Source organism: Pelophylax lessonae, assembly GCF_965119305.1.
Source record: "Pelophylax lessonae genome assembly, chromosome: 6".
Taxonomy (NCBI): Eukaryota; Metazoa; Chordata; class Amphibia; order Anura; family Ranidae; genus Pelophylax; species Pelophylax lessonae.
In genome coordinates, this window is record NC_138773.1 from 252395121 (window position 1) to 252408821 (window position 13701).

The 13701-nt window shown below is 40.2% G+C and overlaps 1 protein-coding gene across 1 annotated transcript in view; it reads left to right on the forward strand.

Annotated features, from left to right (window-relative positions):
• The window catches only part of SLC25A12 (solute carrier family 25 member 12), a 236588-nt gene that overhangs the window by 86598 nt on the left and 136289 nt on the right, over nt 1-13701 (forward strand). The window contains exons 6-9 of the mRNA XM_082260302.1: nt 615-761; nt 2958-3096; nt 3603-3696; nt 8756-8840. Of these exons, the coding sequence (XP_082116428.1) occupies nt 615-761; nt 2958-3096; nt 3603-3696; nt 8756-8840 (465 nt within the window). The remainder of the gene's footprint in view (nt 1-614; nt 762-2957; nt 3097-3602; nt 3697-8755; nt 8841-13701) is intronic.

Genomic DNA, 13701 nt, shown 5'->3' on the forward strand with positions numbered 1-13701 from the left:
TATGGCTTTGGGGGCACCCGGGGGATGGAGGCAATTCCCGAATGAGTGCGGAGTAAGTAGGCCTTATCGGGAACCACGAGCGTGCAATCGCGCTCCGATCTAGGCAAGGCCGCGGCTTCTGTGCCTGTGTAGGGCTCAACTCTGCGCTCCTCAGAACGGAGTCTTTCCTCCGCAATACCGGTCAGTATTTGTCTCTGGTGCCTCGATGGGTCTCCCCAAGCTGTTTTTTCTCCCTGAATAGGGGAGATTTAGGAGGATTGCTGAGGATTCTGTACGGCGGTATCGGAGCTCTCACAAGCCGCGTCCGTCCCGCACGTCTTCCGGCCACGCCCCTTGCCTAATGCTAAATATCGTGTCTTCGGCGATATGAATATCGCCCACGCCCGCAGAACGATAGCCGATATCATATCGACTATCGTTCAGCCCTAGCGTATAAGGTATATCCTCTATTATCTTAAGGGTTATTCTATCGGAGACAGCAGAAAAATATAAGGCTGTGAAAATATTTGCATTAGTGTAAATTCTAGTGTATATCGCATAGATCACTGAAAATATATTATACATAAATATGGAATTGCCCCCTAAAATAATCAGTTGTTTTCCCTGGATTCTAGGAGCTGCAACTGGAACATGCTCGACAAGCCTTTGCCCAGAAGGACAAGAGTAAGACTGGCATGATCACGGCCTTGGACTTTAGCGATATTATGTCTACTATACGCTCTCACATGCTAACGCCATTTGTAGAAGAAAACCTTGTCTCCGTAAGTAACAGCTGGGATCAATATCTGTGTTTGTGTGTAAAATGTCATAACAATGCTCATCCAAGCAGCGTTAATTTGCAAAGTGTGGAACAGTGGTAAATTAAAATGTAAATTAAAGACGCAAATGTCTTTTTTTATATCTAAAACAGATTTTATACTTCAATACCACCACATGCTTATCTGTTGCCTCACCTCAGCTGACTCTTTCTTGCATTACCATTTCTGTTTTTAATTTAAAAAACCCAGCTCCTTCTCCCTTGTGTCTCTCCCTCACAAGAATGCCACTTCTCCTGGCTGGCTTTTGCTGCACTTCCTATTAAGGTATCACTATGCAGCCTCTGGGTTTCCCATCTACCATTCTGCCTTCTGCACCTCTCATATTGTCTACAGCTCTACTTCTTTCACCTCTTCTTAAAGTGTGTACAAGGCAGGGGTCTCCAAACTTTCTAAACAAAGGGCCAGGTTTACAGTACTTCAGACTTTAGGAGGGTCGGAGTGTGCCCTGTGGGATTAGAAAATGCCCTGGCTTAATTGGTGTCAGTTAGGGAAATAGTGCCCCATTGTTGGTGTCAGTGGGAGGAATAGTACCCCAAGGGCCAAATAAAGGCAAGCAAAGGGCTGCATCTGGCCCCCCCGGCCACAGTTTGGAGACTACTGCTATAAATCAGCTTAAAGGGAACGCTTTGGAGAGGAACGGGTAAACATCTTTCGGTTTTTCCGGCCATGTGTGGCCAGTTTAGGAGATTAGAAGCTTACTCTTCTTTTTCCGTCTTATAGACACAACAGTACAAAGTGAGAGGAAATCTCTCCGAAATAGGAGAGCTTCCCTCCTGCAAAGTTGTCACTGGAACGTATGTCCTCATTGGATTTTTCCATATATTCAGTCCTGGGGACAATGTTGGGACAAGTTGAAATTTTTGATATTCTCAGAGGGATAAAAAGGTGTTTCTTTCCTCCCTCTATACAAAACTTAAAAAAAAAAGCTTATAATTTAGATACACTGTAATCTATCACCCTGTCAAGGGTATTAGTGAGTGATACCTGTATTAGGCCAGCTGTTATGGTGGCTTAAATAAACTACAGTACCTGCTTTTTGTGACTCTTGGAGACGTTAGTGGTTAAGTGGTGGTGGTGACACCATCGTTTGGTTTTGCAATGTCCATAGCAATTGATTGGTGCTGGGATTTGTAGAGTAAATACCTTACTACTGGATTTCCCAAGGAATATAGGCTAGCATGTGATTTGCTATATCTGCAACCACCAAAGGGGCAGGTTTTTCTACTCAGGACGTGTCTGCTTTGTAAAGAAAACAAACTAAGACTTAACACACCTTTTGTTTTTTTTGTACCTGGAATTCATGTAGCAGATTTACAATTCTCACAAATGGCCAGGTTTGTGACAAGTTAAAGAGAATGTAAACCCAACAGTTCATATTCCCAATATGTGCCTGTTGTACCATGTACTTGTATGAAAAATATCCTGTTCCTATTGCATTCCTTTTATGTGAAATCTCTGGTGTTCCTGCCAGTCCCTCTGCTTTCCTATTAAAAACTGACCAAATTAATTAGAACACACATGGTCAGTGCTCTAGCTGTGCTGGGAACTTAGCCTGCTCTCCTCCAGTGATCAAGCTTGTCCTGACACGCACTCCTTTGACTGGGAAGCTCAATTTGCTGCTGCTTCTCCTCCCCCCAGCTCTTATGCAGCTGGGAACAGAGGGTATGTGATCATAAAAAAAATATTTTTTTTATTTTTTAAATCTATGCACAAATGTGTTGCCTTTCATTTCTATTTTCCAATCAAACATTTTCTTTATTAAAAGTCAAGTAAGGAATACAATCAAGTGTACAGGATACACGGTCAAATAAACAATGAAACTCTGGTCACATACATAAAGTAAAAAAACTGCATAGTATAAGACTTTCATTTCTATTTTAAACTGGATTCATTGTTTTTTTACAAGGTGATCGTTTGCAATCACTTTAACTAAGAAAAAAAAAAAATCTGTTAAGTTATCAAATTGCCATTTTTTTTAGACTACTATTGTGTTCATTTTGCAAAAAAAAAAAAAAACCCTATTTCTTAAATTGAGCAGTCAAATAACACTTTTAACAAAGTCATTTAGTGCCCCTTTATGGGTCTTGAGTATCTGTATTGGTTATATCCAACTCACTCATCAGATGCTGTTTTCTTTAGGCTGCCGGAGGAACCATCTCACACCAAGTCAGCTTCTCATACTTCAATGCCTTTAATTCCTTGCTAAATAATATGGAGTTGATACGGAAGATATACAGTACATTAGCAGGCACAAAAAGAGACATGGAGGTCACTAAAGGTAATTTCTTTATTGTCATAGTTTTCCATGTTCAATTTTTTTACTTTGAGCTGAACTCGGGATACAACAACCTTTATTTAATTATATTCCTCAAAAGACACAAAGGATAATGAAACACTTTGATTGCACTAAATGCAATTGAAAACCCAGATATTACATAGCCTGTAAGGAAAATATGTGGGTGGGACCCAGCACATCCACTGACTGTAGGCTCCCTGCTGAAAACTACAGATGGGCAGGTACAAGACCAGCCTTCTGCACAAGCAGAGAGAGTAGCACCAACCAGTCTTTATTACAGGAGATTCCTACACATAGGCAAAATCCAGACGTTGTTTTATACAGGATTACTGCACAGATCTGAAACAAATACACATGGAGTCCAATAATTAGGTAAGAATAGCTCAGCTCTTGTATTTAATAATGTTTGTTTAGCTTGGATTTTAGCTTTAAAGTTTACTGTATTATGAGACTTCAAGGTTGTTGATGCTCTGGTGATTTTCTTACAGAGGAATTTACTAATTCTGCAAACAAATTCGGACAGATGAGCCCACTAGAAATTGACATCTTGTTCCAGCTTTCAGATTTGTTTAATGCCACTGGGTAAGTATAATAGTGTGATGAATAAAATGATACCTCCAACCTCATATTGGGCACAATTCACTAAAGGTTATCACATGCATTATGACAGTCACATGACCAATTAACGCATGCGATTAAAAAAATTGGAAATCCTCCATTGCTTTTTATGCGGTATTTAGTGCAAACACCAAAAACGCTTGTTAAAAACCACATAAAAAGCCATTAAAGCCAATTCACAGGAGGAAATAAATAAATGCATGCAGTAATTAGGCAGTGGTCCAAGCTTGGGATATTTATGCAGTAAGAATGGCAATGGTCAGACCCAGGGTTGGAGGTAAGTGATTGGTTTAAAGAAAATAGTCTGGAAAAGTGCAAGCTGGAGCAGGTGGCAGCTAGATTCCACTCAAGAGTTGTCTCTATAGGTTGGCAGGTCATGGTGGCATAGCACAGATGATGGAACCCTTTAAATCCAGTCTTCAGCAATTTAAAGTAATGCAGAAGAGGAGGAGGAGAAGACCTAAAGTGGTCCTTTTAAAAGTAAGATGCTTTAAGGAGCGCACCTTGCTGAATAAATACACAGATACTGATACCCTGCAGAAGTTTTGGTTATCCAAGGCACAAATTATGGAGCTGTATACCCAACTCATAGGGTACCTTGAGCCCTCAACCCAAAGAAGCCATTCCAGCTATGACTAAATTGTTGGCTGCATTACATTTTTTCTTTTGGAAAGCTTCCTATCAGTTTATAAATATTTTTATTAAATTTCTTTACATACATAACAAATGAAGATGTAACATTACAAAACAAAAAACATCAATTTACACAAAACCATGACATTTTGGTGTCACCAGCATAAGAGTTACCCTTCTCTAATTTTCTTTTAATTTTCCCTTTCTTTTTCCTTCCCTACCCCCCCCCCGACTCCCTCCACTCCATCCACCCCCACTCCAAAAAAAAACAAAAAACAAAGTGAATAAATTAAAGGGTGTATCTCAGGGTAGAAACCATGGTTATCCACCCTGTTCCACCCTATATAATGTGAATGTGTGTGTGTGTATATATATATATATATATATATATATATATTATTATTTTTATATATATATATATATATATATATATATGTGTGTGTGTGTGTGTGCGCGTGTGCATACCAACCAATTACAACACCCTGGAAAAGAAAAAAAAGAAAAGAAAATAAATAATACTTTCTCTGTTAAGGGGTGTATATCAGGTTAGAAAACATAGTTATCTACTCTTACCCTGTGTAATTGCGAGGGGAAAAAAACAAAAAAACACCTTACATATTGTGAATTATACACTAAAAAAAAAAAAAAAAAATTTAGTTTATTAGGGGGTATGTATATATAAATACATACCAACTAATTTTAAAAAATTCACCCAAATCCTTTTTCTTTCCTTCTCCCTCCCTTCCCTTAATCTCCCCTGTATTGGTGATGAAATTTAAGGGGTGTATATCAGGTTAGAAGCCATAGTTATCCACCCCGTTCCACCCTGTATAATTGTAAACAAAATCCTTAAAAATTGTGAATTAGAAAGTTTTATCTAATATTTTTTCCTCGATTCAGTTGTAGCATGAAACAAAAATTGCCACCGGTCTTGTCTAATCTCTATATTCCTAATTTTCTTAATTACCCTTAATACCTTTTTCCAGTATGGTTTGATCATAGAACAACTCCGCCATATATGGGCATGGGTTCCCTCCCCTCCACACTCTCTCCAACACAGGGATGAAACATCTGGATAAATCCTATGCAGTTTAGATGGAACAAAATGCCATCTCATTAACAATTTATAGTTCATCTCTTTTATTCTCGTATCTACTGAAATGGAGTGCACCAAATCCACAACCTTATACTTTAATTTCTCTGGTTAAGATTCGCTCAACTCATGCTCCCAGGAGACCCCCGGGACCAGGGTCAGAGAGGGAGATCAGCATCTTATAGATGCTCGAAATCATCCGTCTGTTGACTCCCCCCTGGTCTACAAGTCTCTCCCATGGGCTGAGCTCACGAAAGGAACGTAGAGGTTTGGGAAGTGACTCCACAAAATGCTGAAGCTGTCTATAGCTCCAAACATCCCATGGTGATATACCATACCTGTCTCGAAGTTCTGGTAAAGTACAAAGAACTTTCCCCTCTAGAACGTCCTTAAATTTTATAGACAGTCTGACCAAGTCCATTTCAGTAACAACTTATTCCCCTTATCCCGAGGAAAAGAATCTGAACCAGAAAGGGGCAATAAAGGACTAGTATATTGCCACTGCGTATTTTTAAGGACATTATCCCAGACTCTTAAAGTTTCTATTGTAATTGCAGCCAAATCGCTAATAAGACCCCTGTATTGCCTGGGAGGCCATAATTTCTGTCCCAATATGGAATTACTTATGTTTCCTTCCAATTGTACCCATTTCTTCTGAAGGGAACCATGGACCCGGTCCACTACTCTTCGCAGGACAGCTGCTTCATGGTATCTCTCCAAATCTGGGAGAAGTAGTCCCCCATTAGACTTTGGTCTAATCAGTGTATTAAAGGCAATACATGGGCTCCTATATTTCCATACAAATCTTTGAATTAATGATCTAAGTGTTTTTAAATAAGCCCCCAGAATGTTTGTGGGAAGAGATGAAAAATATATAGGGCATTCTGAAGAACCATCATTTTTATTACATTTATTCTACCAAACCATGATAATCTACCGGCAGGGTATCCTTTCAGATCTTTAATATTATTTAGTAGGGGGAGATAATTATCTTGATATAAATCCATTTCTGACCTTGATATATATGTACCCAGATATCTTAGACTCCTCCGTTTCCACACAAAGAGGTGCAGAGCTCTAATGGCCCTGCACTCCGATGGGGAAACAGAGACATCCAGTATCTCTGTTTTTCTGCATTCATTTTAAAGTTGGAGATGTCGCCATATCTTTCCAATTCTTCAAGAATTTTTGGAAGGACCTTTGAGGGATTAGATACATATAACAATATGTCGTCTGCAAAAACGGACACTTTATGTTCCAGTCCAGCTATTTCCAAACCCTTAATGTCTTGATTTGCCCTTATAGTTGCTAATAGTGCCTCCTATTAGATGGTAGCTGGAGAGATAGTGGGAATTTTGTCTCTTCCTCTTTTCCCATCTCCTCACCAATGTACTGCATGGTTTCTGTGCAATAGCAGCCGGAATCTCTTGTCAGGAGTGCAATCAAATCAAAAACTATTTTTATCGTATTGCAGGAATCGCAGCTGTGCTAGGTGCAATTGACTGTAGACATGTTTCTTTTTTTGTACCATCTTTAAGGGAGCATATCTACCACTAGCAATAACTTACCACATGGTTTCATGTGGTTTTTAACGCATAATTCAGAAATATAGTGCATGCAAGATTTTTTTTTTTTTTTTTTATTTAAATTCTTTTTATTGAATTTTAACAAAGTACATGAAAAACAAGACCGTAAATACACAGTCAAAAGTAAAAAAAAAAAACAAAAAGGAAAAAGCAACAGGCAATAAAATAAAAAAACATTTCCTCCCCCAATCCCCAAGACACCCAGTCTGCCCACCATGTACAGCAAGCAGCCTTAGCATCAGGAATATACAGAATGTATGGAGCCCCCCGCGACTCCAAACCAGCAGTAATTAATGTAACTAGTTACTAATTAAACACTCTATCGGATATCCTGACAGTGTTAACATATTGAAACAATGGCTAAAAAGGGATTCACCTAGTAGGACTCAATCAATCTGAAGCAGTGTACAGAGATTCGACCCAGCCACCCCATACCTTATCAAATTTCATGGGCACTCCTCTGTTCAAGTAGGTTGCGCGCATGCAAGATTTTAAGGAATGTTTCGTCGTGAATTACAGTTTTGTTTTTTCAAAACTCTGATGCAGTAAAATATTGCTTAGTAAAATGTTCCCTATCACCATGTCCACATACATTTTCTGTTAAGGCTGGTACACACAGGCTGAATATCGGCCGGTTCAACAAAAACCATCCGCCATTTAGGCCATGTGTACAGCAGACTGTCCCATGGAAGCCGGCTTTTATCAAACAGGCATGCTGGAAACCCGGCATCTGATCAGCATTGCAGCAAATGACTGTGAGCATCAATCAGCTGGGGAGGAGGGCATTCAGTTACCCTATCAGAACATATTAGCTTAAGGGGGGAGATCACCGCACTAACATCACTTAGTACGGCGGGCTCTCAGTTTTTTTGTTTCAGCCCGCTGGGTTGAACGAAAAAAAAAAAGAACTCCCTGTCCCCTTGCTAGTGGCCAGGTATATTCCAAATAATGTATTTTATTTTCTTGTAGTTGACTGGCAGGTGAATCGTTTGGTAGTGTCTCTGTTATTTTTTTTTTACTTGCATTAACATAGCAAGGTGAAGCATGTAGTTCCCAGAGAACTAACCAGAAAAACCTCTGCATCAGAGTTCCCTCCCATTTGTTTTTGCATTAGGAGTGACCCCCCTTTCTCCTGACCTACAAAAACATTTGATCCCCTTCTCTCAGATTTACTGGAACATTGTTGCTGACGCTTGGCCTTCTTGGGGTTGCATGGGTTTTGAAGACTCCAGCACTCCTTCTGCCATTTGATAAGAGTGCTTGCACTGAGATAAAAGAAGGGTCAGATCATACAGAACAAGAGCAGTCTGCCCAGGTTGTGAACAGAGATGAAATGAGGACTTTATCTCTGTGCACACATCAATATTCATTATAGCCATAACCAGCCTCAGCTGGATGTCGTATTCATTCATCAGTTAGAAGACATGTAGTTCCTAAATACTGTGCCAGCCCTGAGCAGTGAATAGCAGCGTCTTGTGAAAATTGGGGTTTAGGGTCCATTTGACTTCATTTGTGCAGAGATCAGGGGTGGGAAATTTTATTTTATTTGAAGGTGCATTCATCCTTTTAATCCTTAGTCATTTTTATGAATGAGTGATGTTTGTGATGATGGGCAGCATGCAGAGTTTTATTTTTTAAGTTTTTTTGTGTATGTATATTTGGTTGTATATGATAATGTGTCTATTTTTTATTTTTATTTTTCTTTGTTCAGGCGTCTCAATTTCACAGATATTGAGAGAATTGCACCACTAGAAGAAGGAGCTTTGCCTTACAATTTGGCTGAAATCCAGAGACAGGTAATTTTAGAAGAAAAAGGCTAAGCTCTTGCTATAGAAATGTTTACTACACTATGGATGGTTATCAGTGATGGTATATAGACCCACTCTTGGTACTGTATGGCAGAGCTCAGCATCCAAAACTAGGGCTGGATGAAGTTATTTTAAAAAAGACATTTCATAAACTTGCAACCACCTATGTTACCTTTTGTGTAATCACAGGCTCAGGTACTTCCACTGGATTTCTACTGCATTGCCAAGAAATCCCTATCAATTTGCACTCTGGGCCTACTCTGGAGGCCTAAGGTTATAGCGGATTTTAGAGTATGAACTGAACCTGCTCCTTGCAAATAAAAGATAAAGCAATGTTCACTTTATGCTCCACCGGCTCTTTTCCGCAGCTGCTTATCTTTTTTTACCTTTAATTTTTTGCCACTTCATTCATTTATAGGAATGAGGACCAGGACAGGAAAAGGGTAACTGTCAGATAACTTGCTGCACTTGAAAGCTGAAACTTGGTTGGTTCAACTCATCCACTTTTGGTTAACTTTTTTTTAAAAATAAGCTTCACTTTGGCAGTATGAACAGAAGTTAGGTTGAAGCTTAGACATCAAGCTAGAATTCTTACAAGATGCATTTACACAGTAGATTTTTGTAACTAATTCTGTTTGTACGCTATGCAGCATTTCACTAGTAATATGACAGATCTGACAGCTAACTGTGATGAAAACAGTACCTCGTTCCCTTGCTCACAGCCGCGTGGTTTAATGTAAAACACACTATGTTTTTGAGAATGGACATTTTTAGATTGTTTCTTGCTGTCAATTACAGAGCTGGAAAATGTTTGTTTGCGTAACTGTCTGGTAGGCTGAATGCAGTTTATATCTCTCTGCATAGTTTATTCAGAAATCTGAAGCTGTAATTGTATCGTCTGACTTTAGTCACCTCCATACTTGCTGCAAGTTTTACACTCTCATCATGTTGTACCCATAATTCTATAGCATATGTAACTTGCAACAAAGTCATATCACTGAGTTTCTGCACCATGAGTGTTATATGTCAGAAAGATAGACAGAGATCTGGGAGGAGATAAATGGACATCTTCCCATAACCCAAGAATAATGAGTTTTGTAGAATAATTAGCTCTGAAAGAAGATTTACAAAAGCTAAGTCAGCATATAATGGGTGGCAGGGATTTTAAAGGTCACAATACTGTGTGAGGCCATGCCGCCTGGCAGACCCTCTGTTTGATAAAAATACCTCCCCGTTATCTCTGCATTGCTGTCTGACCATGACCTAAAACATAGTACAAGTCGTTAAGCTGCGTTTTTACTGCCCCCAACCACCTACCCCTTATACTGCAAAGACGTTTTACACATGCCCGGTCGTGATGGTTTGTGGGCACAACAAAATTTCTACTCTTGTCTTACATTCAGTGGGCAGTACTGCCACAGAATGCAACCCATTAAAGTGAATGGAGCTGCACTGTGACCGCCATTCAACTGTGTGCACACACGCTTGCAGCTTTGTGGTGCCGCATTTACAGGGTTAAAACAGGTGGTGAAGAGGCAACATATTGACCACAGGTTGCCTTTAAGAGGGGCAGCCAGGGCTGCTGCACATCTAAAGCTTAGAATATACACTATATTATCAAAAGTATTGTGACACTGCCTTTAAACGCAAATGAACTTTATTGGAATCCCAATATTGAAGTTGGCCAACCCTTTGCAGCTATAACAGCTTCACCTCTTCTGGGAAGGCTGTCTACAAGGTTTAGGAGTGTGTCTATGGAAATGTTTAACCATTCTTCCAGAAGTGCATTTGTGAGGTCAGGCATTGATGTGGACAAGAAGGCCTGGCTCACTGTCTTCCCTCTAATTCATCCCAAAGGTTTTCTATCGGGTTGAGGTCAGGAGTCTGTGCAGGCCATGCCAGTCAGATCCACCCATGTTGGAACAGGAAGGAGCCATCCACAAACTGTTCCCACAAAGTTGGGAGCAAGCAAGAAATTGTCCAAAATGTCTTGGTATGCTGACGCTATAAGAGTTCCCTTCACTGGAACTAAGGGGCCAAGCCCAACCCCCGAAAAACAACCCCACACCATAACCCCCCTCCCCCCCTGACCAAACAGTTTGGACCAGTGCACAAAGCAAGGTCTATAAAGACAAAGATAAGCAAGTTTGGGGGTGGAGAAACTTGTCTGGCCTGCACAGTCCTGACCTCAACCCGATAGAACACCTTTGGGATGAATTAGAGCAGAGACTGCGAACCAGGTCTCCTCGTCCAACATCAGTGCCTGACCTCACAAATGCGCTTCTGGATGAATGGTCAAACATTCCCAAAGACACTCCTAAACCTTGTGGACAGCCTTCCCAGAAGAGTTGAAGCTGTTATAGCTGCAAAGGGTAGGCCAACTTCTATATTGAACTTGACTGACTAAGACTGGGATGCCATTAAAAGTCAAGTGTGTGTAAAGGTGGCAGTCCCAATACTTTTTGTAATATAGTGTGTGTGGTTGTGTTTGGGGTGGCTGGGATGAAAACAAAGTTTACTTACATTATGTCTTTTTAATGGCTATTCATGCATACGATTATTCTGTGTTGTTTATTTCTTCAGATTCTTCCGGGTCAGAAGCCCCTTCTGATCATGCACAATTATTCTGTTAACTGATTTTTTTCCTACGAATACACTACACATTAAACGAAAATTGGAGTTCGTGTACACACTATCAGAAAATCTTACGATTGTTCATCCTACGAAAATTTTCGTCCAATTTTCTTATAGTGTGTACGGGCCATTCGAGTCGTTACGGAATTCTGGCTTTCACAATCTGTAGTCCACCTACTTTTACTTGCCAGATAATTTTGAATCAAACTTCTAATCTTTAATAACTAGACAATCATAATGGGGAGTTTACATTTTCATTAGGGTCTGCTGATAACTAAATTCAAATGTACAGTGTATCTTGCTGCAGGATATGCAGTAGGGTATGTAGTGGATAGCTGTATAGAAATCACTATGAATGTCATTTTTTGGATCCTGTAGCAGAGCCTTGTGAATACACGCCAGGCCTGCTTAGTGCTACAGAAGTGTCATGAACAGATGTTCAGGAAATCGGGCTTTTACTTGTTTTGAAATTGCTCACAACCTGTCGCTCTGGGATGGTGAATGTTACAATAGTGAACCTTGTTGGCCCACCAACAGAGACAAATGAGGCAAGGAAGAAATTTTATTAACCCAATATGTTTCTCCTTACATGCCCAAATGACCGTACTGAAGAACAAACAACATACAAAGATATTCTAAATCAAGAATTGTACAATGTTTGCTGTATACTAAGTAATTTTGTCAGTTTGGGTTATTGGCTCTGGCATAAGAGTAAAAAAGGTTCATTTTCATAGACCATATTACACGTTGCATGTTCTATCTGGATAAATACATGATGTCAATCTTTGTTGGCTCAGAACTGGAAACTAATAGTGAACATTCCACATTGAGTTTTTATGTCTCTGGAATAAATAACTTACAAAATGACAAAAAATTGAGTGGAGCCATTTAAGGAGAATTGCCTATTTTATACATATATTCCATGGAATACCCCCCCCCCCCCCCCCAGGAAAAGTTCTAGGTATGTCCAAAAGTGAGACAGCTTAAGGTTGTTCTAAAGGCATGATGTTTTTTTTTTTTTCTTTTTTTATGTATTCTCTAAGGTAAAAAAACCTTCCATGATCATCCCCCCAAATACTTACCTGGCTCCTCTTGCGATCCACCGCTTTGTCCGTCTGCAGCAGCCATTGTCTTTTCTTCCTTTTTCTCACAGACACAGAGAGAGCAGTGGGAGCCATTGGCTCCCACAGCTGTCAATCAAATGAGAAGGGGGCAGGAGGCAGGGCTGTGCTGCGCTGTGTGTGTCTATGGATTCACACAGCCCAGCAGTTGCACCTGTATGAGTGCCCTCAGGGAAGATTCAGGGAAGACGCATAAGGCCCCCTGGGGGGTAAAGCATGTAAGCTGCTTTTCTCTTACGTCCTCCGACAGTCGCTGCCTTCTCTAAGTCATCACTATTGGGTATTGACTTCCGCTCCGCAGGAGTAGCTTTGTGCCTCCACTTGCATTCGATAAATGGATTTTATGCAGTAAAGGCCCTGAGTCACAGATTGCATTCATCTTAAATCATTCAGAGAAGAGGAGGAGCAGAGAGCGCCCATGCGAGACCCCAGAAGAGGTAAGGTGCTGCTCTGTGCAATACCATTACACAGTGCAGGTAAGTACAATATGTTTATTATTAAAAAAAATATATATATATATCTTTACAAATGCTTTAAGAAGTTGTAGAAACAGGCTTTAGGTCGCAGCTTGTACAGCAAGATTTTACAGAGCTTTTCGCAGGCTTCAGTTTTCTTTAAAAACATTCAGCTCCAGTTTGGGAACTAAACCTAACATTTTAAAAACTGTGAGCAGGCACTTGTTTATTGCAGAAGATGCAAGCTATGTCTCTTCTGCAATAAGAAACATTCACCCGCCTATTTGCAGTCGTCTAATGAATGCAGACTGAGCTGCACATGTGTGGCTCAGCGTACATTCCAAGCGCACACTGGCTGTGCCAGAATGACTGACTCCTGTGTGCATGTACAGGATGGCATCATCCCTAAGTGAGAAGCCAAAAATCTAGCACCTGGACGTAGGCCATGGAGAAGATGGTGAGGAATGTAATTATTGCTTCGCTGAAAGTTGGGTGTGAGTTTGGTTCAGCTTTAAACACAAGACCCTAATGCCTCGTACACACGTTCAGATAATCGGACGACTTATCGTTCGCATTTTGTTGCATGATACTAATATCGAATTCAACAATGCATATAAACGTAGGATTTTTTTCGTACAA